Source organism: Nuphar pumila, chromosome 2 (assembly GCF_984573655.1).
Source record: "Nuphar pumila chromosome 2, dmNupPumi1.hap1.1, whole genome shotgun sequence".
NCBI lineage: Eukaryota > Viridiplantae > Streptophyta > Magnoliopsida > Nymphaeales > Nymphaeaceae > Nuphar > Nuphar pumila.
Window position 1 is genome coordinate 114,046,379 of NC_143250.1, and position 27,109 is coordinate 114,073,487.

At 38.0% G+C, this 27,109-nt stretch overlaps 1 protein-coding gene across 2 annotated transcripts in view; it reads left to right on the forward strand.

The window, feature by feature from the left end:
* The window catches only part of LOC149846806 (uncharacterized), a 79,995-nt gene extending 55,606 nt beyond the window's left edge, over window positions 1-24,389 (forward strand). For both annotated transcript variants that reach the window (XM_089996590.1, XM_089996592.1), the window contains 6 exons: window positions 17,288-17,393; window positions 17,488-17,930; window positions 18,002-18,184; window positions 18,275-18,472; window positions 18,828-19,151; window positions 24,133-24,389. In XM_089996590.1, the coding sequence (XP_089852716.1) occupies window positions 17,288-17,393; window positions 17,488-17,930; window positions 18,002-18,184; window positions 18,275-18,472; window positions 18,828-19,151; window positions 24,133-24,225 (1,347 nt within the window). In that variant the 3' untranslated portion in view covers window positions 24,226-24,389. The remainder of the gene's footprint in view (window positions 1-17,287; window positions 17,394-17,487; window positions 17,931-18,001; window positions 18,185-18,274; window positions 18,473-18,827; window positions 19,152-24,132) is intronic.
* Window positions 24,390-27,109: the final 2,720 nt, after the last annotated feature.

The following is a 27,109-nucleotide window of genomic DNA, read 5'->3' on the forward strand; positions in this document are numbered from 1 at the left end:
ATGTCTTGAGGTGGTCATACGTAATTAAGCATAATTACGTATGCCTACTTGTAATTGTGTTACACATAATCACCTCTTTAAATAGGTGATTAGGGTTAATGGATCGATAACTCTCTCTCTCTCTCTCGTCTCCTTGAAATCGAACCTAGGGCTGAAAGAAATCAACAATATTAACATGTACACTTTCAGATAACAATTTAATTACCTCGTATTCACCAAGTTAAGAATTTTACTAATTTACAAGTTAATAGTAAAAAGCATCTGAAATACAACTTACATATATCTCTCTAGTGTCTCCACTAGTCTTGACACCTAACTCTTCTAAATGATGTTTAATTATCTTATCCCGTGGGTACACACGGGCACATGTGACCATCTCAGAAGAGAACGTTCGGGGGTATATTATTATTGGTAATTTATTAACCCGAACATTCTAACGGAGACTGAATCCCAAGGGAGCGACCAATAGCCGAGAGAATCTCCCAAGGGGCTCAACTCAAATCAGGATGCATCTCTAACTTCTGCAGAAGATGTGGAACTACCACCTATGACACATAGGTAGTCCTGGTCCCTAACTCCGAGAACGGAGACCCACGAGCCGCTTCACGTTCGACACCAAACACAAGTCCTCGAAGTCTTGTACCACCCACCCTCTCCAAGGTAGGTCTCAACTGAGTAATTGGGTTTTATTAATTTATTTATTTTCCCGAAGTTTAGAGCATTTCCACAACTGCCATAACATTAAACCCCATTCTTAGTAATACACACACACACTCAAACATTGAGACCCAATTTCCTTGTCATGTGATATGTTCATTGTTCACCATATATTAGACATGAGTACTCATCATAGGTAGCTATCCGATAAGTATGACCCAATTGCTCTGTTAACAGAAATATCATGTACCTTGAGAGTTTGTTAACAAGAAATAACATGTACCTTGAGAGTTTGTTAACAAAAATATCAATTAAGCTACTCTGAAATTTTGTGGTAAACTGCATTGTGCTGACACTTGTTCAATATAGAATGCAGTTGAACACTGAATTAGTTCAGAAATATAACATTTCATACATAGGGGTGCAGTAGCTTATCGAACAAATTTTCAAAGAAAACAGATAGCACAATTAGCAAGGGTTACTTCTTCAGCCAGATTTAATAATCAGTCATAAACCATTTAAGATGAGAGGTAATAATGACTCCAAATGTACCAATATTCAGGTCACTCATGGACTGACATAATTCACTACATACGGCTAAGATAAACTGACGGAATTAGTCACTAATAGATAGGAAAAGAAACTCATTCTGAAGCTACCCTTGCATGTCAACAGGAAATCAACATCTTCAGCAAATCAAAATTAAAAGATTCGATACAATCAAGCATAGTACAAAAATGCTATAACGGTATCAAACAGTCTGTGTTGACATGATGCCCATACAACTAGTCAATCAAGAAAGGGTGCTGGCGCAATTTATATTATATATAAATATATATATATATTTCACACAGCCCTGCCGATATTTGAAACTATCATTACTTTTGGATTCTCAAGAACAACAGATGAACCGAAAGGAAAAATGTATATAGTGGCTTATCAATACCACTGGTTAATCATCTGAAGTTAGATGAACAATGAAACTTAACAATTACAGATTAGGATCGGATGCACGGTCAAGAAATGTTATTTACCACAATTCAACCATGAGCAAGAAAATCAGTCTGACAGATAAAAGAAAGCAAATCCTATCAAGAAAGTGAATAGGATCCAACCGATTGCCCAAAATGTTATAATTTAAAGATTTAGAGCGTAGTCAGTCAGACCTTTTTTTTTTAATTTTTTCCTTTGATCGCACCAAGAAAGTAAACAAGAATCAGCACCCCTCATCAAATTTGATTTGGGGATTAAGTATTGCCGTGTTAGGGTTAATCAAGAAGACCCCCAAATCGATGTGATTTGGGGATTTCTTGTTTAGGGTTAGGCAAGAAAACATATCCCCCTCCGACTACTATCTTTACCCTTACCGGTAAACCCCAAGTCACAGCGTTGGATTTTCCAACAACCAAGAACAGCTTGGAAAGCTCGTACGTGCGCCAATAATCGGGGTTTTCCGGAACCGACCCAACGCCAACTCGATTCAGTCCATACCCAACAAAATCAGAGACAAAAATCCTACCGTTTCTTTTCATGCAATGGATGAAGAAGAACAAGGCTGACGACCGAGCTCAGGTACCTCCAAGATCGTGCTTCTTGCTGCACTCTGATGCTGTAAAGGAAAAAGGAATGAGAGGCGAGAGGTGGAAAAAAAATACGGAAGGAGAGGTGCATGAGAGCCCAACCCTCTCCACCTACCTCCTTTATAGCGGCGACCCTCCCCTCGTATCCGATGAACTGGGAGAGTCAGTTACCATGCTGTTGTTAAAACATATGTAATAATACCATAATACCCGATAGGGGTATTATGGTCATTTCACAAAGTACCCCATAGGGGTACTTATTTTGTTTCTCATATTTTACTGTTTTTTATTTTTCTTTTTATTTTTTAATATGTATTTTTTGGATACCGAAAAGGGGCCCCACAATGGAGTCGTTGGGGCCCCCAACGGTCACATATGTGACTGTTGGGGGCTCCCAACGACTCTATTGGGAGCCCCTTTGGTCTCCTTTTCTTATAAATAGGGGGAACCCCCCATGTATGTGGTATTGCTCTTGAGAGCTCCTCTTCAATAATAGTGATATTATTTTTCATGTGTGTAGCCTTTTTATAAGGCCCTTTGTATATCCCTTAGTGGATTTCCTCTCTTGTGCTTGTTGCACTTGTCCGTGTGGGACATAGTGAATGCTTTAACATTCTTGGCTTCTTCCGCTTATTTCATTACATGGTATCAAAGCCATACGATCTTCTAAAGGTAAAATCTTGTCTCTCTCTACTTCCTTTCTTTCTCACATCTTCATTGTGTAGCAATGGAAGTCAAGATCGATCTATCATTCAAACTCAATGGAAAAAATTACATGATGTGGGCATCCGCAATGGAGAATAATCTCAAAGGCAAGAAGCTTTGGGGTTATGTAATGGGAACCGTTCCGGAACCCCAACTTAAGCTCACAAAGATGGAAGGAGATCAAGAAAAAGCACTTGAAGGCGATGCTCGTCTCAAGGCCATTGAAGATTATAATCATCAAATGGAAGATTGGGAGAGCAACCATGCAAAAATCCTAGCATGGTTTATGAATAATGTCGAACTCAAGGTATGTGCAAATATTGCAAAATTCCGCCGGGCAAATGAAGCTTGGTTTTTTATGAAGGGTATGTTTACCCAAAAGGATCTTGCAAGAGCTTATTTCTTGCAAGAAAAAGTAAGAACCACAAAACAAGGTGACATGAGCATACAAGATTACTATAGTGCTCTAAATCCTTTGTGGGATGAATTGGCTCTTTTAGAGCCTAAATGGGTATCCATGGAGGATGTGGTTCTAAGACAAAAACAAATGGAACAAGATAGATTGTTTCAATTTTTATTTGGGCTTCGTCCCGAATTTGAACAAGTGAGATCCTCACTTCTTCATAGATCCACGTTTCCTCCCTTAGAAGAGGCTATTGCCGAGATTACTCAAGAAAAGACTAGGCATAGCATGGGTAAAAGCATAGAGGAAGTTCTTGCCGTATCTAAACCCGGCAATCATGTTAAAACATACAAACCACCACATTTTGGTAAGCAAGGGAGTGGTGGAAGAAAAATGATTATATGTCACCATTGTTATGAGCCGGGACATATTAAACCCGTTTGCCCAAAGCTAAATGGGGCATTCAAGCCAAAGGTGGCTTCCGTTGAAGAATCCACCACCAAAGAAGATGACGGCAAGATCGGGGATCTCAAAGATACTCTTGGACAAATCTCCTTGGCTCTTCAACAAATCCTAAAGGTCACTTCTTCCACCTCCGGTGCCGCCATTGCCTCATCATCACCTCCCGGTACGTACTCTTGGATTTTAGATTCCGGAGCCTCTTTTCACATGACTCCTCATGAAAATGCATTAATCAATGTGCACGCCAATTCAAAATTATCTTGTGTCTCTACGGCCGATGGAACTTTTCTCAAAATAAATGGTATTGGAACTCTTGATTCTAAAAATATTCAAAATTTTCTTGTTCCAAAAGTTAGAATAGTTCCTAAATTAAATCTTAACCTCTTTTCCGTTTCTCAAATAGCCGACCATGGATGTGAAATATCTTTCTCATCCCACGGGTGTTTTGTGCAGGATCTCCGGTCCGGGAAGCGGATTGGGCAAGGCCATAGGAAGGGAGACCTTTATTTTATGGATAACTTAACACTTCCAAATACCTCATTTTGTACTTATGTCCAAGACAAAAATATTGAAACTTGGCATAAAAGACTTGGACATCCAAGTTACTCTAAAATGTCTTTTTCCTTTTGGAAACAAGTTTTGTAAAGAAAAAGATATCAATTGCAAAGATTGCATTTTTGGAAAAATGAAGTCTACTCCTTTTCCTATTAGAACTTTTGTGACAACAAGACCTTTTGAATTGGTGCATTCCGATGTATGGGGCCATCTCCGGTTTTATCCAAAGGTGGTTATTCGTATTATGTTACGTTTATTGATGATTATACTAGATACGTATGGATTTATTTTCTTAATGCTAAATCGGAAGTTTTTAACTTCTTCAAAGAATTTCATGCAAAAGTTCAAAATCAATTTCAAAGTCAAATATCCATTCTTAGATCCGATTCGGGTGGAGAGTACTTATCAAATGATTTTCAATCATATCTAAAACAACATGGCATTTGTCATCAAAAATCTTGCCCAAGGACTCCTCAACAAAACGGTCTAGCGGAAAGAAAACATAGACATATTTTAGAAACCACTAGATCCTTACTCATTTCTAAAAATATTCTTAAAAATTTTTGGGCCGAAGCCGTGTTGACCTCCACCTATTTAATCAATAGGATGCCATCTTCAAAATTGAATAATATCTCTCCTTATGAAAAACTTTTCAATATGACACCCGACTACAATCGTCTTCGTATTTTCGGGTGTAAATGCTTTGTTCTTTTGCATAAAAGAGATAAATTGTCACCTAAAGCAATAGAATGCGTATTTTTAGGATATGGTGAAAATCAAAAGGGCTATAGATGCTTTGACTATAAGAACAATAAATTATTTGTTTCCAAAGATGTAACGTTTTTAGAAGATGAAAATGGATTTGAAATTTTGGAAAAACCAAATGAAATTGATTATATGTTTATCAATGATCTTTTAGAAGACTCAAATGATGATCTTTTGAGTCATCAAGAAAATACTCATGATAATGATGTATCACCAACTAATGGTGACAATCTCCAAGTATACACTCGGCGTGAGGAAGCACAACCTATTAGTGCTTTAGAAAAATTCTTGCGGCTTAATGAACCCCTAGAAGAAACCTCTCTTAGGCGTTCTTCTAGAGAATCCATTCCACCAAATAGGTTTGTCTCATATGAAACTCTCTCACCTAAATATAGAGATTGTCTAATTGCCTTGCATTCTTACTATGAACCTTCCCACTATAATCAAGCAAAAAATATTCCTCATTGGGTTGAAGCAATGAAAGTTGAACTAGATGCTTTAAATAAGGCTAAAACTTGGGAAATAGTTCATCTTCCTCCAAATAAAAAAGCTATAGGATGTCGATGGGTCTACAAAGTCAAAACAAAAAGTGATGGTTCCCTAGAACGTTATAAAGCTAGATTAGTTGCTAAGGGATATTCACAAGAATATGGCATCGATTATGAGAAGACTTTTGCCCCCGTGGCTCGCATGACAAGTGTTAGAACTCTAATAGCAGTAGCATCATCTAAGAAATGGCCTATATTTCAATTAGATGTTAAAAATGCCTTTCTTAATGGTCAGTTGAATGAAGAAGTATATATGGACCCTCCGTCGGGAATTAATGTTAACCAAGGTCAAACTCTTCGGTTATTAAAAGCTTTATATGGTCTTAAACAAGCCCCTAAGGCTTGGTATGATAGATTTAGTGCTATCATGTTAAAATTGGGATTTCGTTCATGTTATACTGACACTGCTCTCTTTGTTAAACGTGCAGGTAATAGTATCATCATCCTTCTGCTTTATGTTGATGATATGATCATCACTGGCAATGATGAAAGCGGTATTCTTAAAGTTAAAAATATGTTAAAACATAATTTTGATATGTCTGATCTGGGTTTTCTCAGGTACTTTCTTGGTATAGAAGTTGCATACTCTCCTCGAGGGTATATACTGTCACAGATGAAGCTTGCTGCCGACATATGTTCCAAATCTGGGATTTCAGATGATAAAAAGGTGGAGACTCCCGAGGTTATCAATGCTAAACTACGACTGGAGGATGGAGTTCTGCTGGACGATCCTACGCCCTACAGGCAACTCATAGGCTCCCTCACCTATCTGACTATCACCAGGCCCGATATTGCTCATGCTGTGCACTCTGCAAGCCAATTTCAGCATGCTCCTACATCTGTGCATATGAGTGCTGTGCTCCGGATCATTCGATATATTAAAAATACTTTGACTAAAGGGCTATTCCTATCCTCAATCTCTTCCTTAGATTTACTAGCTTATACTGATGTTGACTGGGGAGGAAACCCAAATGATCGAATCTCAACTACTGGCTTTTGTGTGTTCCTAGGAGATTCGCTAATTGCTTGGAGGTGCAAGAAACAGCAGAAAGTCTCATTGTCTTCTACTGAAGCAGAATACAGGGCTATGGCAACCACTACAATGGAGCTGGTGTGGCTTCGAAGTCTTCTTCAAGATATGGGAGTCGAAATTACCGGGGTTTCGAAGCTTTGTTGCGACAACAAAAGTGCTATCTACATTGCTAGCAACCACACTTTCCATGAGAGGACTAAACATATTGAGATGGACTGTCATTATGTACGTGATGAATATCTTCGTGGGACAGTTACACTGCCATATGTCACTTCAGAATATCAACTTGCAGATTTCTTTACCAAAGCCCTGCCTGCTCCTCGCTTTTTGTTCCTTCTTGGCAAACTTTCGATCATTCCCCCGTAAAGTTTGAGGGGGGGTGTTAAAACATATGTAATAATACCATAATACCCGATAGGGGTATTATGGTTATTTCACAAAGTACCCCATAGGGGTACTTATTTTGTTTCTCATATTTTACTGTTTTTTATTTTTCTTTTTATTTTTTAATATGTATTTTTTGGATACCGAAAAGGGGCCCCACAATGGAGTCGTTGGGGCCCCCAACGATCACATATGTGACCGTTGGGGGCTCCCAACGACTCTATTGGGAGCCCCTTTGGTCTCCTTTTCTTATAAATAGGGGGAACCTCCCATGTATGTGGTATTGCTCTTGAGAGCTCCTCTTCAATAATAGTGATATTATTTTTCATGTGTGTAGCCTTTTTATAAGGCCCTTTGTATATCCCTTAGTGGATTTCCTCTCTTGTGCTTGTTGCACTTGTCCGTGTGGGACATAGTGAATGCTTTAGCATTCTTGGCTTCTTCCGCTTATTTCATTACAGCTGTAACCCCTCCCCTCCCCCGATCTCTGCTATATGCACCCTTAGGCAAGAATCGTGCCCTAGGCACGATTCTTATGTTCGAATTTTATATAAAAGGGGAACGGGTCCGGGTCCGGGTCCGGGTCCGGGTCCGGGTTCGAACCCGATAACCCACAATACCGGATCTACTCTAAAGTGGATCCGGGTCTGTAATAGGTTATGAACCCATTCAAACCGGTGAATTCTTAAGTGGATCCATTGACGTGGGTTCGAAATGGCCCCACTTGGGCAAATTCTTAAGCGGATCCATTTGGGTCCATGGTGAATTCGTCCCAACTCATACGATTCGTACCTTATTGCCTACTCCATTTGGATCCAGTGAAGGAATCCAAGACCCAAATCTCCCTATTTTTTGTAGTTATTACAAAAAAAAAATGGAATGCAATTATTTCAATGGTCATTTAATGCATATGAAATAAACAAATAGCAAGGTTTTTCTCACCTCTTCAGAACTTTTGAGAGAGCTGAGCCTCTTTTCAAACCAGTAAATATTATGCTGAAGGCTACGAACAACAAATACTTTCCCAACTATCGGACCCAGAGATGCATAAAATATTGACACAGGAAAGATTTTCCTCGTTAGGCCAGACCGATAACCTTTTAGAGGAATCCAGCAAATAAGAACTTTCAGGACAATCATTATAACTGCATCACAGTCAAAGTGGTTGAGGGTGGTAGATATGAAATGCTTATGAAGGAAGTGCCAAATGAAGTTCCATATCATAAATATAAAACTACATTCAAACACTATGGTAATTTCCATTATTTACTGATTTCATGGTAGGCCGATTAGATGGCTCAGCGAGTGAAGCTCCATATATTTCATCTTGAATCTGATTAGTTTCTTGAAGTCATTATTGGGATCAAACAGTATGGACCCCTGCGTCAATACCATGGACAACCTTGACATGCACATATAGCTGCTAGCTGATCTGAAGGAATGTGGTTGCCGAGATAAGGAATTATCTTCACCTTTCAGTTTGAGGACATCAACAAGGGAATCTGATAAGGCACTTGTGGATATTTCAATTCACAGCCTGAGATTTCTCTGAAACCTCTATTTTGCCTTTGAACTACTTCCATGACCCAGCCAGGAACCAGCAAATAATACTGATCACAAGTATGATCTGTTCCAGAGGTGAGGGAAATGAAGTTTTCTTGAAGAGCGGATCCACGGCAGTAGTTGAAGCTACTGTCAACTACACTTTACATTGTTGCTCAGATGCAAGAAAAACCACCTGATACTATTTCCTCATTTTTTTCTTTTTTTTTGAAAGTACACATGCAAATACCATCAGATGTCATCAAATATCATCAAAGTTTAACATACGCCTTTGCAATCATCAGTCCATATTGCAGGAAAACAGGTTACGATATACTGAGTGTAAATATGAGCAATATACTGGGTCAGCATGTACAGAGGGATTTGCAAAAAATGCTGAAACGAGAAGGAACACACTAAACCTAAAAAGGAAAGAGCATGAATCTCTCTAGATAACATCACAACCCAAATCAGGAAAACTCAAATTATGATACAGAAGAAAATCACAAATAATCCAACAGGACAATGGTTGAGTCTTATTAAACAAGGTAACCAAGGCATAATGGTGAACGCTCTTCTTTGCTCTTGCAAGCAAAGTCCTGTGACAACACAAAAAAATGGTCAGATCTAATGTTTAAATCCCATCTCCATGATAAGAAACCAGAAATTGAATGCAGTGATGTTGGAATAAAGTGAACGATCTAAGGCTATTGAATGTGAATAATCAAAATAAAACCAGAAATCAGACATAACAGAGGAAAGACTTAATAAACGCAGGAAAAGGCAAGATAACGAAAGCGTGATCCAATACTCGTAATAATAAAAAAAAGGAAAATAAAATAAAACAGAATTCGTAAGAGAACAAAACCATAGTAAGAATAAAACCGGAATCAAGACTGAAGTTCGAAAATAAACGAAAATTCAAAGTGGATTAATACTAAAATCAGATCAAAACAGAAAATAACGATGTAAACGAGAGATTAGGATGTCGGAATCGAACTATTCCTGTTAATGTCGCACAATGGTAGGTTGATTTGTTATAAACATATCCATGTTACCATGAGTGCTTCGATGGGGCCGAACCAGGGAGTTTAAAAGAAATCAGAAATGAAGAGGAAAGGTAGAGAGAAAATAAGAGGAAAAAAAACCCAGAAAAAGATAAACAATACTATGAAACACTATTGCCGAGAAAGAGGAAAAAAAAACGACCAGAGAGGATTGCTTACCGTGCTTTGAAGGCAACCTTGAAGAAGGGGAAGAATGGATGGCCACGGAAATCGATCGATGGCGTTGTAATTATGCTGACGCTCGGCTGACCTTCCGTTGGTTGAAGAGGAAAAACACCAGAGGGAGGAAGGGAGAGAAGGAGAGGGGAAAGTGAAGAAGAGAAATCGGGAGTGCAAGTGGGGAGGTGAAGATGGATCGTAGAGAGGAAGGAGAAGAAACGAGGGGTGCGGGGGTGAAGACGATGCCCAACCCTCTTCCCCCTGTATCTTTTTATAAAGAAGGGGAAGAAGCCTCGAGAAGATTTTTTTTTTCGAAAATCTTGAGAAATTTTTAATAAAAATCAAAGGGACGACTCTTTTAAGAAAATTTGCTAAAAGGGGTTTTTACTAAAAAACAATTTTTATAAAAAGAAGCTTACTCGACCAATTTTTGTATTTTTCTTTTCTATTTTGATTGTTTTGCTCTTTTTCTTTGCATTTCCTATTTTTTTTGGTGTTTTTGAAATAAAAATTCTAAAACTAAGGGATTTTTAAACTAAATTTTCAAATATTTACAAAAGAAGGGTTTTCTGAGAATTCGGGGTTATCTTTTTGGAATTTTCTTCAGAAAACAGGTTTAGATCCGGGATTTGAGAAAATATTCGAGTTTTAAACCTCGAATCGAGAAATACAGAGCAGTGGATTCAAACGGATGCCGGATGGACTGCCCGAGCTATTCAAAACTATTTTTTGGTATTTTTGTAATTTTAGTTTGAAAATTGGATAACGAGGCTCAGATTTGGTTTTTAATGTCGGATCCGGATCCGAAATCGAGTTAGTTATATAAAATGAATTTAATTTCAGTAAAATCTGAGAAATAATTGGAATTTAGATTGAAATTGACTCAATTTACTCAGAAAATGGAGGTCGGGCAAAAAAGGAATATTTACAAAATTTTGAAAAATTTGGGGTGTTCACAGGTTCCGAATTAGACCCATACACTAATCTTCACAACCCTTTCTCCCATATAAGGCGCTTCATGATTGAAACCCGTGTTATATATTTTGTGTCATTGAGCTTGATGAGTTTTATGGTGACATTTTCATTGTCATCCATGTTTACAAGGGCTAAAGAGAATAGAATGAAGATAGAGAGAAGGGAGAAAAATAAGAGAGATAAAAAACAAAGAAGATCACAAGCACTCCAACACCAAAAGAGCACCTCCAACGAAGAGCATGAACACTCTACAAACTTTTTTCTTGAAGTACAATGACGATCTCATAATCACTTAAATGGATTTTGCAAAAGTGGCTTTAACTTTTCCAAATCTTGAGTAGTACGCTTCCCAATGCACCGAAAAATCAGCTTGATCTCCAAGCTCTGATACCATATAAGGAAATGGGTTCCTCCGAAGATGTTCACTAAATCACCAAAAGTAAACACTCAAAAGAGTTTCACCAAAATACCAAAAAGAACACACAAAAGCCACAAATGGGCTCACACACAAAACCTACCAAAGGTGGCCAACACGAGGAATAAAAAATAATATTTTTATTGAAGTGAACTCATGCAAGAAGCATTAAATTTGAGAGGGGTTTCAACCCATATATATGAAAAGAAGTCATCACGGTGTATATGTCTGACCCGATCCATTTATATATTGGATCGGGTCCAGACCCAATTGGTGTATATGTATATTAACATGTTCAAAGGGGTATTTTCGTACCCTAGTTTTTACTTTACTTAATACATTAAATAGAATGATAGGGTCAACCGATTATTGACTGAACCCCTTTCTCTAAAACCTCTCTCTCTTCTCTCTCTCTCTCTCCTCTCTTTCTCTGTGACAGGCAAGGTGGAGATCGAAGGCTCCTTTCTTTCATGGTATCAGAGCAGCGTGACGACTGTGCCTGAAGAACTACTTTCGTTTCACGGTGGCTCGATTTCACGGTAAAAGATAGATACTTTTCACGGTGACTGTTTCACGGTGACAGTCGATCCTTTCTGAAAGCTTTTCACGGTGAGTTCGTGATTTTAAATCGACCCTCTCTGGAAATATTCACGGTGAGTTCGTGATTCTGAAATATATATATCTGAGTTCGTGATTCTGAAACTGCTGCTTCGTGGGTTCTGGAAATCGACCCTTTCTGGAAGTATTCACGGTGAGTTCGTGATTCTGAAAAAGATATTTCTGAGTTCGTGATTCTGAAACTGCTGTTTCTTGGGTTCTGGAAGTATTTTTGTTGTGTAAAAATTTTTTCTGAGTTCGTGATTCTGAAATTGCTGCTTTGTGGGTTCTGGAAATCGGCCCTTTCTGGAAGTATTCACGGTGAGTTCGTGATTCTAAAAAAAAAAGAGATATTTCTGAGTTCGTGATTCTAAAACTGTTGTTTTCATGGGTTCTGGAACTGCTGTGTGTCAGCCGAGACCTCGGCTGTGATATACCTAAAACTCTGTTCGTGATTCTAAAACTGGTGTTTTCGTGGGTTCTGGAACTGCTGTATCTCCCATCTCTGCTAATCTATACCTAAGTGTCAGCCGAGACCTCGGCTGTGATATACCTAAAACTCTGTTAGCCGAGTCCTCTGCTGTGATATACCTAAGTGTCAGTCCAGGTTTCCATGGATTCCTCTTATGGACAGTCATGTCTGTCCTCAAGCTTTCTCGGTCAGCTAGTCTCTGAAAAATTGAATAACTCCAATTTCTTAACCTGGAAAAGACAGATCATTCCATTTATAAAGAGTCAGGACCTCTCTGGTCATCTGGATGGATTTGTTCCACCGCCTCCAGAATTCCTCTCACAGGAAAAGGCGGACGATAAAGGAGAACAATCTGTTGTTCTTCTTAAGAACCCAGAATATGTTACTTGGATGAAGAGGGATCAATCGTTAGTGGCCTACATCACTTCAACTCTCTCACAGGAAGTCCTCATTGCTCTTCCTGATGATTGTTCGGCCAAGGAACTGTGGGATGAGTTAGTTCAGACGTATTCACAAATTTCTGAGGCAAGAATTATGTATCTTAAGCGAGAGTTTCAAATGCTGAAGAAAGATTCCATGTCTGTTATGGAATACTTGAATAAAATGAAAGGCATCACGGACCAGCTGGCTGTTGTTGGGTGTCTTGTCAGTGAAAAGGATAAAGTACAACAAACTTTGAGTGGATTGGGGTCAGACTATCATGTTATGACGACTACCTTATTATGTTTACCAGAACTTCCAAAGTTTGAAGATCTTCGTGCAAAATTATTGCAATATGAGATGACTCTGAAAGGATCTTCTGAAGATTCTCATGGGAATTCAGGAACACAAGATGTGCTGGCTATGGGAATGAATTATGGCTGAGGACGAGGAAGTTCTTTTCGAGGAAAAGGAGGTCAAGGGAGAAACACCTATGGAGGTCGTGGCATACTTCCGACACCCAATATACAAGGACAAAGACCCATTCCCACTTGTTTTCTATGCAACAAGAAAGGACACATTAAAGCAAATTGTTGGTTTAATCCTCAAAACAAAGGGAAAACTCCACAAGCAGAGTCTAGGAAGGATGGAGAAGTAAAAGAGTTGTTGTTGGCAGCCTTGGCAGGATTGAATATGAAGGAAAATGATAAAGAAATTTGGTATGTCGACTCTGGAGCAGCTACTCATGTCACAGGTGATGTAGGTAAACTCTTGACTCTTACTCCTTATGTTGGTAAGAATAGCATAGTCATAGGAGATGGATCTCATCACTCAATCTCACATACTGGAAATGCCATTATACCAATGTCAAAGTCCTCTCTTAAACTTCCAAGTGTCATCCATGCACCTAATATTCAAAAGAACATTGTTTCTGTCTCAAAACTTGTTGATGATGCCAATGCTTCAGTTGAATTTACTCCCTCTTCTGTTTATGTCAAGGATCTTCGCACGAGGAAGACATTCGCTGAAGGAAAACGATGGGGCAACATGTATATCTTTCAAGAAGATCCTTCCTCCATTCATTCCGACTATTCATCCTTGAAGCCTCACCAACGTCAATTTTTTGATTCTGATTTTATATTTAATATTTCTGAATGTAATAAGCCAAGATTTTGGCATAGTCGTCTTGGCCATTGTGGTCGTCATTTTATTGAAAAACTTGTCTTGAATAATTTTATTCCTAAGTCCAGTCTGAGTTCAGAGGTCGTTGATACAAAGTGTTCTAGTTGTCTTTTATGTAAGAGTCATGTCTTACCATTTGCTTCCATCAATAAAAGAGCTTCAAGGCCATTTGAGGTCATTTGTTCAGATGTCTGGGGTCCTGCCCCAATTACTTCCCTTTCTAGCAGTAAATACTATCTTATTTTCATTGATAGTTACTCACGTTATACTTGGATATTTTTTATGAAGCACAAATCAGAAGTTTTTGGATTGTTCCAAAGATTTCATTCTTTTGTTCAAAATCATTTCTCTACCAACATTCTCAATTTCCAGTGTGATGGAGGAGGTGAATTCTCCTCGAATGACTTTGTTGGTTTCCTTCAACATAATGGGATAAAGAGAAGAGTGTCTTGCCCGCATACACCTCAACAAAATGGGATTGCTGAGAGGAAGCATCGACATATTATAGAGACTGCAATGAGCATGATGCACGTGAGCAATCTTCCTGTATCATTATGGACTGAGGCCTTTCACTCCACAGTCCATGTGATAAATCGATTGCTTATGAGTATCTTAGAAAATAAGTCACCATATTTCTCTCTATTTGGCATACAACCTGATTACCATGCATTACGTGTGTTTGGGTCTGTTTGCTATGTTCACATTGACAGCTCACTCAGACACAAGTTCCAAGATAAAGCCTTAAAATGCAGGTTTATAGGATATGCAGAAGACTACAAAGGGCACAGGTGCTATGATCCTCTGAGTAGGCGTGTCAAGGTATCAAGGAATGTAATTTTCGATGAGATGAACTTTGATGCTCAGGATGCTAATTCAACCCTTCATGCTGATAACTCAAGCTCAAACATTGAGGTATACTACCCATGGTTAAATTCAGAACTTTTTTCAAATGGTAAAGTAGACTGTCCAGAAAATTGCAGTCAGAAGGAAACACATGAGGAATCAACAAATGGAACTCAAACGGAAGAAACTGTTCCACATGTCTTGGAACCAACAAGGTATAAATGTATTGTGTACACCCGGTGAGAGAAAGAGCCCTCATTCGTCTCTTGTACGAGTACAGATCCATCTTCACAGACAATGGATATCAGAAGATCCTCACGGATTCGACATCCACTTGACAGGTGGATAAGTTATAAAAATTTTTCATTGGATTTTCAGTTGTTCTTGACATCCATAAGTAAAGAGGAAGAGCCCCTCATGTTCTATCAAGCTGCGAGTTCTAGAAGATGGGTAGAAGCCATGAATGAAGAAATGGAAGCTCTACATGAATGTGGAACATGGGAGATTGTACCCAGGCCACAAAACAGAAATGTTGTTGGGTCAAAATGGATGTACAAGATAAAGTATAAACCAGACAGGAGCATTGAAAGGTACAAGGCTAGACTTGTAGCCAAGGGATTTACACAAGAGGAAGGCCAAGACTTTGATGAAACTTTCAGTCCTGTAGTTAAAATGGGGACCATTCGCATTGTGTTGGGTCTAGCCATTAAATATGGATGGACATTGAGCCAACTGGATGTAAAAAATGCTTTTCTGCACGGGGATTTAAAAGAAGAAGTTTACATGGAACAACCCACTAGATATGCAGAACGAGAAGCCAAAGAATATGTATGCAAGTTAAAGAGAGCACTCTATGGTTTGAAACAAGCCTCTCGTTCCTGGTTCGACAGTTTTTCTCTAGAGATACAACGGCATGGCTTCTCTCGGTCCCTTCTGGATCACTCATTATTTATTCACAATGAACAAGGAGTCACTACTTTACTATTAATATATGTAGATGACATCATCATCACAGGGAACTGTAAAAGTCACATTGAGCAGGTGAAGAGGTTATTAAATCAGAGATTTAAGATGAAAGATTTGGGAGAGCTGCGATATTTTCTTGGGGTAGAAGTTGATAAAAGAAATGATACACTTACCCTTACTCAGCACAAATACACGTTGGACATTCTCAGCAGAGCAGGCATGACGGATTGTAAGCCGTTGACAACTCCAAGTGTCATTAATCAGAAAGTGAGTTCAAAAGAAGGGGACATATATGAAGATCCCACTAAGTATCACAACTTAGTTGGCATGTTGCAATATCTGACTTTTACTAGACCTGATATAGTATATTTGGTTAATCAGGTATCTCAGTTTATGCATGAACCTCATATGTCACATATGGAGGCAGTCAAACGTATACTTCGTTACCTGAAGGGTACAATTGGTGATGGGCTGGTATACAAGAAAAGAGAATTAGATCCAGGCGGGGGCCATGAGGGCCATGAGATCGTCACTTATGCTGATGCTGATTGGGCGGGTGATCCAGACGAACGACGATCAATATCCGATTATTGCAGCTTCATTGGGCCAAACTTGATATCCTGGAGCAGTAGAAAACAAAAGGCGGTTGCTAGATCGAGCACTGAGGCTGAATGCAGATCCATGGCCACTGCCACGGTCGAGGCTACATGGATAAGACATCTCCTGACAGAAATGAGAGAACTGATTGCTCGGTCACTGTTGTTGTGTGACAATCAAAGTGCCATCAACATGTCCTTCAATCCCATCCACCATAGTCGAGCAAAGTACATTGAAATAGATCAACATTTTATTAGAAAAAAAGTTGAAGATAAAGAGAATGAGCCTATGTATGTGCCAACTGAAAAACAAGTTGCTGACATTCTCACTAAAGGGTTGATGAAAGATAGATTTTGGTTTCTGAAAAGCAAGTTGTACATGGTTCAGCACCATGCACAACTTGAGGGAGGCTGAAAAGAAGTCATCACGGTGTATATGTCTGACCCGATCCATTTATATATTGGATCAGGTCCAGACCCAATTGGTGTATATGAATATTAACATGTTCAAAGGGGTATTTTCGTACCCTAGTTTTTACTTTACTTAATACATTAAATAGAATGATAGGGTCAGCCGATTATTGACTGAACCCCTTTCTCTAAAACCTCTCTCTCTTCTCTCTCTCTCTCTCTCTCCTCTCTCTCTTTCTCTGTGACAGGCAAGGTGGAGATCAAAGGCTCCTTTCTTTCAATATATACACAACATGAGAGACTACAAGAGAGTCGTTTGGAGTGTCCAGCCACCCTAAATAGAGCCATTGGACCTCCCAAAGTCTCTCTTGTTGACTCAGTCAACAGATGTTGACCAGTCCAAATAAGACAAAAACATCAAAAAAAGTTAAAAAAGAACTGACTATTCTAACCTACTTACACACATATGTGTATATATATATATTTATACTATATATATATTTACATTTTTAACAATTGCAACATATCTCACATATTTAGCCTTTTACAGAATGAACTGTGCCGGATGAAACTGGATGTTCCAATGCTTGACAAACTTGTTTATGAGTATTGTGTCTACAGAGGACTGCTGGATATTGGAGTTACATCTGCATCAGGTAAAGTGTAAATTATAGTATTGGAAACTCTTGCTTATGAGCATGGAAAGTGTGAATTCTTTTAACTGGAAACATGCTTACTTCTCACTTCCAGGCTTGAATATGCATGGCTGTTATCAAGCCATGAAAGCATGTTCACCGGAGCTTGATTATAGTTCTTTGAGAGAAAATTCTTCATTAAACATGGACTGTGGAATGGGTCATTTTGATGGGGAAAGCTCTGTTGATGGTGTTAATAAGGAAGATATGCCAGAAATAAATTTCTCTCTGAGTACAAGAGATGCTGATGCTGAATTGAGGTCAGTAGATGAGATAATGGATGATCAGGAAGATTGCAGCACCAGTGAATCACACCAAGCTGAAAACCATCCCAGAAAAGTTTCTGGTGGATGGCATGGATCGAGAGAGAGGGCCAGACACAAGAGATGGAGAGGTAGAGTTGAGAGGCCAGAAGGAATTGTTCCTGAGGTTTTATTCTCTGAGGACAGTAAAAATTATATTTTACCTGCCAGTATAAAAAGCTCCGAGGATGAAGAGGTATGTAAACTTCTACACCTGAAAGAATGACTTTTTTTTCCTTTTTTTATTGAGATTTTCTTATTGTACAGGTTGGTGCAAAAGATGCTGGCATTGACAATTTGAAAAACAAAGATCTAAACAAGTATGACATAATCTTAAGGATCAAGGAACTTGCTAGAATGGGAATGACTACACAGGTGGTTGAAGAAGTTAATTCGTTGGATTCCAACTTTTTTGAGCAAAACCCAGTTCTACTGTTTCAGTTGAAGCAGGTAAAAATGTGAAAGATTGCATGTGAATGATTTGCATGAAATGGAACTTATGCATTGTATTGAAACTGAGCAAGTTGTGGCTGTTAACAGGTCGAATTTCTGAAGCTGGTTGAACGTGGGGATCATGCTAATGCTCTCAGAGTAGCATCCTCTTACTTGGGTCCAATTGCTGCAAATAATACAGCTCTGCTGAAGCCGCTGAAAGAGACTCTGTTGACATTGCTCAGACCAAAGGAAGAAATTCGTGCAAAACCTATCACTCTGTCCAACCTTGCAACATCGCTTCAGGTCTCTCTCTCTAACATACACACAGATGCGCTTGTATGCATATGCATGAGATATAATGCAGCATGGTTTGGTTATTTATCTTCTCATTATATCCATTATGTTTGCTCATGTCCAGGGAGTGCATATTTGTTTTAAAAAATGAAATGTTATTTTTTCCCATTTTGCAGTTTTCTTTCAGCTGTATTTTGTTGGCCATTTACTGCTTATACACACAGTTTGATTGCATAGTAACATTTACTGGATGTAACCTGAGATAACTTTCGGGTAAAAGTCAAGGGTTAAGTTTTCATTTTACTTAATCTGATAGTTTGTGCCTTTGTGGGTACCTGAATTTTAGTTCAATGATTTGATGTAGGATGCAATTGGTAGGAGCCTTGGTATTGAAGAACCACAGCTTATGGAGATAGTGAGGGCAACACTTTTCACACACGATGAGTGGTTTAAGCTTCAAATGTGCAACGACCGCTTCGAGGGGCTCCTAAAGATAGATCACTTGAAAGAAATTGATTCTCCTTTGCTTGTTGATGCTAATTCAAAAGGCACTCCTACCACTAGCAGTTATGGGTCTTCTCAAGTTACCATCTCGTTAAGCAACAAAAGGCAAACAAACATTAGAGATCAAACTCGAGGGTTATCCAGAGATGTCATATGTGAGGAAACTGCTATACTTAAAGTCATGGTAAGTATTATTTTTTCCCGAATACATGTTTTTCATTTTTCTGCTTAGTTTCGCATTTCATTTGCGGCAAATAATGTATGCTTAAGTGGATTTAACATGCATATAATATGATATCTTGATCCAAAGTATCAATGACTTTTTATAAACTTGTAGAACTCTTGAATATGATTCATATAATCTGAAATAAAAATAAACCAATGGTCCAATGGGTGGAGGTAAAAAATGGATTAAAAACATGGTGAATCTTTGGGGTAATCGAACATGGACTATGTTAAGATTTCTGCAAGCTTGTGATAATTGGAGAACGGTACTATGGATCTTAATGGCAGATGACATATGCAGGGCAACACCAATGGTCTTGATAAAGGATGAAATGAATGATATAATAGAAAGATATTCTAATGTGTAAAATGAAGAATCAAAGAATGAAGGAGACCAAGAAGGAGAACATAATTAAGTAACAAATGATCAAAGCAAAATTGAAGAAGTTACTAACGATGAAAATAACGAGAATCAGATTCTCATCACATTTATATGGAGGCATAGTCTAAATGGGGAAACATATGGCTTGCATGTCTAGTTGGACTATTCAAGGAGATCCTCAACAAGCACATTTCTAACTGGTGGACAAAGACCATCTTAGGCGCCATAAATGGAGATACTCGGGATTTCACTAAACACTGAATGTTAATTTAAATTGCATGGTATAAGGTTTTATGAGACAATAGTAGTGTCATCCAAGAAGAAATTCATATATTTTTGAGAACCAATTTGGCTTTATGTTAAGGAGGTCAACAAGATGTGTCATTTTGCTATTGAAGTTATTTGTTGAAATTTTTGAAAGGAAAAGGGAAAATTTTCATATGGTTTTTGTCATTAGATAATGGCCAGGACATTGTTAAAGGAATTGATGTAGTAAACATGCAGTAAAGGCTTCTAAAATGGGCACATTGAGGTGGTCTTATATATATATGGAAGAAATACAAAGTTCTGCTTGTGGCAATATTTTTTGCTGCATGCGCAAGTGATGGAAAACAAATATCTTTCACATATCCACCATGGGTTATTTGTTTATTAATATTAGTATTAGAATCCATAGAAAAAATTCCTTGATTCTTGCATGTCAATTAAATAGGTAACAATCTTGTTCATTGGTATGCTACTAAATTGGAATTGAAAATCCAACCATATTCAAATAGTTCCTTATTGATCCGTTCCCAAAAGGATTGAGTAAAAGATCCACATTTTTTGATTTGATAATTAGTTATTAGTCTTTTTATGTCATTTCATATCGTACAATTCCTTTGTTATGGGATCATTTACCCGCGAGGGGTAATGAGAAGAAGTAGAAAACAGATTGCAAACTATGCCTAGATCTCGGATAAAAGGAAATGTTATTGATAAAACCTCTTCAATTGTAGCCAATATCTTTTTACGAATAATTCTGACAACTTTGGGAGAAAAGGGGCATTTACCTATTACAGTGATGGTGTGATTTGATTCCGTTTTTCTTACTTACCACTATTTATTCTTACAAAAAAGTGACACGATTCAGTATGGAAAGAAAAAGATTGGTAAAAAATCTACACTTGGTGAAGATGAAGTTTGGAGATAGAGCAATCCTTTCTATCTTGTATCCTCGATTGATGCAACCTCATATGCTTCATATTGAAAATTAAGAATACTAAAAGATAACTGATTTTGAATGAAAATATAGAATTTACGAAACAAGTCAAACACTTCAGATTTTTATTTCATAAAGAAATTTCATATCTAACTAAAATAATCATCAATAAAGGTAACATAGTATTGATTACCAGAAAAATATAAAATAGGGGCAGGTCCCTAGACATCAGAATGAATGATCTCAAAAGGTTTTAAAGCTCTTTTATTATATGAATTGAAAGGAAGTACATGACTCTTAAACACCTGACAGCTTGGACAAACATGACTATCTGACTCTTGACTTGAACTAGACTTGTATAAAAAACCATTGGAGACAAACCTATCAATAAAAACACGACTATAATGATTCAGACAACTATGCCACACATTTGGCTTATTAGACTTGTATAAACTAAAGACACATACATAGAAGGAACAAACTTGAGCTTCGAATTCAACTGAGGACGAAAAGCTGAAGGATCTTCTTTGAAGACATACATATTTCCACATCGTTCCCCCTCAGCGAACATCTTCTTCGTTCGGAGCTCCTTGATATAGACAAAAGAGAGTAAATTCGATGTAAGAATTTGTATCATCCACAAGCTTAGATACAAACACAATATTCTTTTTAATATTAGAACAAAAAACATTAGACAATTTAACTAGACACAATATTAACGACACTTCTAGTGTGAGTAATTGGATGGTAATTTCCATCTCCAATAACTATGCTACTTTTATTAGAATAAGGAACTAATTTAGAAAATTTACCAGTGTCCCCGATAACATGGTTGGCTGCCCCCTGAGTCAATGTACCAAACCCCTTGATTATTCTGTTTTAATCTCAATCCCGGCAAAGCTGCCAATAGTAATTCTTTAACTGGTGCATTCTGAGATCCACTACTCTGCCCCTTATTCTGACCTTGATTGCTGCTTTGCCTTTTATTTTGTGCCTTTGGGTTGTATCTTGGATCATCCTTGAACCAACACTTTTCTCCCATATGCCTGACTTCTTGCATATGTAACATGTCGGAATTATGTTAAAGTTATTCTCTAAAGCAGGCATGTTTGGAGTGGGGATTAAACCTCGTCCGTCTTGGTAACCCCCTCGCCCACGGCCTTGACCTCCTCAGTAACCTCCTAGTCCACAACCTGTATTCCCTGAAAAGGTACCAGTAACCAAACACATCGTGAGAGCTTGTATTCCCTTGTTCTGTCTTTGTAGGGGTCCCTTTCATTAACATAATGCAGCAGTTTGGACTTCAATTCATCAAAAGTGGGAAGCTGAGAAAGATATTGCAGTGTAGTAGATAACATGTGAAACTCAGGACCCAATCCGGATAACGCCTGCTGAACTTTATCCTTGTCTTCAACCACATACCCAACAAGTGCTAGCTGATTTGTGATACTTTTGATCTTAAAGTAATCTAGGATTGACTGAGAAGAGCTGATACTCTCTCTTTAAGTACATCACCTTTGCCTTTGAAAGCTGAGAGTACGTTTGGTTCATAAATCTAAAGCTGTGCAATCATCTGGGATACCGATCGATACCTCTTGAGAAAGTGTAGAGGTAATATATGCTGCCAATGCTTGTTCTCGCTTCATCCAACTCACAAATTCTGTATTTCTAACAGTCTTGGTAGAGAGGACAACCTCTTTGTCATCCTTTTCTTCATGTAGAATAAATTCTTGTGGGATGGGAATAGAACCATCCAGATGACCACCAAGATCTTGACTTCTAATGAAAGAAGCTATGGAGTTGGTGAGTTTTTCAGAAACAAGCTGATTTAGGAAGTTGGATGAGATGGAAGAGTGCAAGGAATTTGGATCCATTGAAAATAACTGATGAAGACAAAACCACACGAATACAAGACAGAAAAGACAGGCACAATATGTAACTGCAGAAACTGAATCCAGAAAACCTGGGCACGGGCATATATGAATCCGGAAATCTTGGGCATGGGCAAATAAAGAAACATTCAAATGAAAATAATGTCAAATATGACAAAAATAAAAGAAGCTGAAACTGATCTGCGTTTTTTTTTTTGCAGATCACTAGTAGTCCTCAAATAAAGGCAGCAAAGCAAATGATGTTGACAAACCAAATCTGAACAATAATCTTCCAATGTTTTGCAACCTGTGAAGCCTAAAGAATCAAGATCATGTGAAGGGATAAAGGAGAAGATAATATTCAAAGGTATCGTCCAAATAATTTCCCAAATAAGCAATAGAACAAGAAAGAGTATTGCCGAGTCAATATAAAAGAAACCCAATGCAGAACAACAAGGAAAATGATTGAGAAAGGGGATATGAAGTGACTTTTTCAAAAGGAGAAACTATAAGGAAGATGATTGGGAATGGCAGCCTTGGCAAAAACACAAACTTGAATAAAGTAAAGGAGTATAGAAGAAAACATGAACAGGATAGGTGAAGAAGAAAGAGGAGTAAAAAAATGAGATGATTACCTTAGAGAAAGACAGAAATATGAATCTTGATGGTCATAAAGATGTCACGGTCACCAAACCCTAGATCTCCTGCTCTGATACCATGAGAAAATAGCAGATTAACCGGAAGATATATGCAGAAAATAGAGGACAACACAGCAAGGAATATGGGGCTGTAACTTGCATGATTTCCCAATGAGGAAGGTCGTGCCCTATATCTCTTCTTTATATATTGAAAACAAATATTTTACATGCCAATAATACCCCTGTTTAATATACAAACAAAACAGTAGGAGCATTTAGTGAAAACAAATAACACAAATATAGGTCTCGGTGGGCTGGATATGGACCCAAACCCAAATCACTCCAGATCATGTCACATCCCAATAATCGATGTACAATTTACAGGAGTGTTAAGGATAGTCAGTTCGGTTCCTATAAAAAGGCATTTTGGTTGTTTGATCTAAAACATGAATCATATGATGCTTATTAATAGGGGTATTTTCATACATGTTTCCTGTATCTATATATATGGGTTTATATTTGGTACAATTAATTATACCTACAATCTAGTTTGAATCTCATGATGCTATTTTGACACAGTCTAACCTCATAAATGTGTTCAGCATACTCGATTTAGTAGGAATAAACTCTTGGATCATGTTTTTTTCGACAAAAAAACATGTTTTTATGAGTTGAAAAAAATTGATGCCTTCATAACCATTGATTTTTTATTGTTTTTATGAGTACTTTGTGTCTTTTACAGTCTCTCCTTAATGATCAACTTTCCTGCATGCTTTCGGTTAATACTGTATTGTAAAGTTTTTTCTTTATAAATTGTTTTCATTTGCTATTTTGTGGAATGGTTTCAGGAGTTTCTTGCTTTGCCACGGTCTGATGCAATTCAGCTTCTAGCACAGTACAATGGAAATGCGGAAAGCGTCATCCAGCAAATTTTTGCCTAATCCATTACTTGTATAATGTTGTTTGCAGTACATTTATTTGTACATTATTTATTTAAATTGTATCATAGCCTCTGTACAGTTGAATGAGTATGCCACCTGGACTGTATCATATCATATTTTACTCATTTTTTGTGTTCTATTAAATAAAAAAACAGTTGGTTGAATCAGGTTTTACACTATGTGCTTAAGTGGAGAGAGAGAGAGAGAGAGAGAGAGAGAGAGAGAGAGAGAGAGAGAGAGATGCACTTTAGCTCGTCTATGGTCTAGAGTGATAGTAACAACTAATAAGTGTTAAGGAATGTAATGTTGCATTTTAGCTCATCTATGGTCTAGAGTGATAGTAACAACTAATAAGTGTTAAGGAATGTAATGCTCATTTTACTAGGCTTGTGTAATACCTTACCCCTAGCTGTACATATGTTTATTCTTAAAGGGTATTCCTGTAAAACAACTTTGGGGGGGGGGTGTGGGTGGGTATGGTCAACCAATTTTGTCCCTCGTTTTTTCTTCCTAATGAATCTAACTTTTCTTCTTCTTCTTGCTTTCTTCCTTGGCAATCCGATTTACTATATGGTATTGGAGCCAAATCAACACAAGGATGAGGCACCTGGTTACCATAGAGGGAAGAGCTGGCTTCACTGCTGTTCATGGGATTGTTGCTGAACTGATGTCAGCCATTGGAGGAAAGAGTTGTATGGTGACTTGAGCTGATTTGGGTATTCATTGAGGTTTGATTTTAGAAGATTTTTCAACCAAACTTCATTGGGTTTGGTGGAGTATTAGATTTGTTCTTGAATTTTCAAGATTTTTCCTGTTTGACGTGATTTTCAGACCAGAGATTTTAAAATCTGATTTGATTCAGATCGTTTTTGTATTGGAAATGATCGGCAACCATCCCTTGGTTGAGATTTGGGATTTTGAGGTGGGTTTTATCAAGTTTTAAGGTGATTTTTATTAGCGATAAGTAGTTTTGAACTGTTTTTGGGATTATCTTGATATTAGGCAGTGGTATTCTTCATGATTTTCATTCAGATTGATGTCTCACTAATCTGTATGAGGATTTTGACTGGTTACACATCTGATTTCCTGTGTGGGGTTGATATCTGTGCTTGGTAGTTGGAGCCGATAGCCTCATTTTGATTGTAGTTATATAGTTTTCTGTTTTGAGTGATTGGTGTGAGTGTTGGCAGTTGAGTTTGTGCATATTCTCCTTCTATTTGGCTCTTGTTTTGCTGTACTTGAGTCAATATTGTAGTTTGAGGGTTGTGGAGAATATGGGAGAGCCTATTCAACTCACATCAGTGAAACTTGATAGGACCAACTGTGTATTGGTCCGATTTCATGGTCGCTGTTATTGATGGAGAAGGCTTGGGAAGGTATCTTGATGGTGTTAGTACAAGGCTTAAGGAGGGTGATCTAAATTTTGAGACATGAGAGAATGAAAAATAAACAATATCAACAGTCGAAGGTTAAGTCGTGGATACTTGGTTCTATATAGCAGAAAATAACAGTGAATATATCCAAGTTCCAAAAATCAAAGGTTGCATGAGGATACCTTAAACATGTTTATATGCAGAAAAACTGGGCGAGATAATATCAACTTATGGTCTCTGAGGTAGGGAAATAAGTCTCTTCAGTCTTATCATGCAGGAGACTCAAATTTGATATGAATGGAGGTAGATGTCATTATTGTAAGGAGGTGAGGCACATGAAAAGAATTGCCCAGTACTGAAAAGGAAAGAATGCTAGGATTGGTGGCAATGCTTCTATATCTATGTCGTGAATAGTGAGAAAAGTACTAGAAAGGATGATGGAGTGATAGGAACCTCTGACACTGACACTCAGCCACCTGTTCACTCATGGTTGGATCAGCTGCAACAATAAATTTAGAAGCTTTTCTCTTTATCCACACCTTTAGTTTCTTTTGTTTCTTTGGGTACCTTTGAATGTGTTTTCGTAGGTATCTTTGGTATAGGTACTGGTTGGTTAATAGATTCAAGAGCATCGTGTCATATGATTGCTAATGAATCCATATTGACCAATTATAAACCATGTCTGCAGATGACTCTTATTAATGTTTTTAAAGTTGGATCAATTACTTTTGCTTTTAATTGTTAAGTTTTCTTATTTCCTTATCTTGTCATGAATTTAATGTCTCTTGGCCAAATTACCCAGTACAATTGTGATATCATTTTCATTCTTGACCATTGTTTTGTGCATGATTGGTCATCAGAAAAGAAGATTGAGACTGGGCATAGGCCTGTTCTTGGACCTGGAAGTGTTGATAAGCATAAAATTGGTGCTGCAGATCTGTCTTGTGGCATCGTTGACTTAGTCATATGTTTGGCTTTAGGATAAGTATTTATCTTTTGGTGTTCTATGTAGTGATTGTACATGTGAGTAGGGATGTACAATGAATTGAGCTGGCTCGGCTCATCTCGTAAATGAGCTGAGCATGAACTAAGCTATGAGGCTTGGCCGAGCAAACAAGCCGAACTTGATCGGTCTATCGAGCTTGATAATGCTTGACTCATATTTATATTTTATAATATATATATATATATATATATATATATTAATTATAAAAAAAATCGAGCCCTTTCTCGGGTCTCGCCCTTTCACAAGCCCTATCCATGCTTGACGTTCCTTCTTGAGCCTCATGCCCTTTCTCTCTCACATCGAGAAACCCTGTCCCCACCCCTCGCCCCTTGTCGGCATCGTTGCCCCTCGCACTCCCCGCCGGTGTGTCCTATTCGGCTGATGCCTTCTCACTTGCAGCAGAGGAGACAAGAAGAAAAAGGAAGAATGAAGAGAGTGAGGCCGTGTCTAATAGCCATGGGCCTCTCTCTCTTCCCCTTTCCACATGAGGACTCCCAATGCGAGG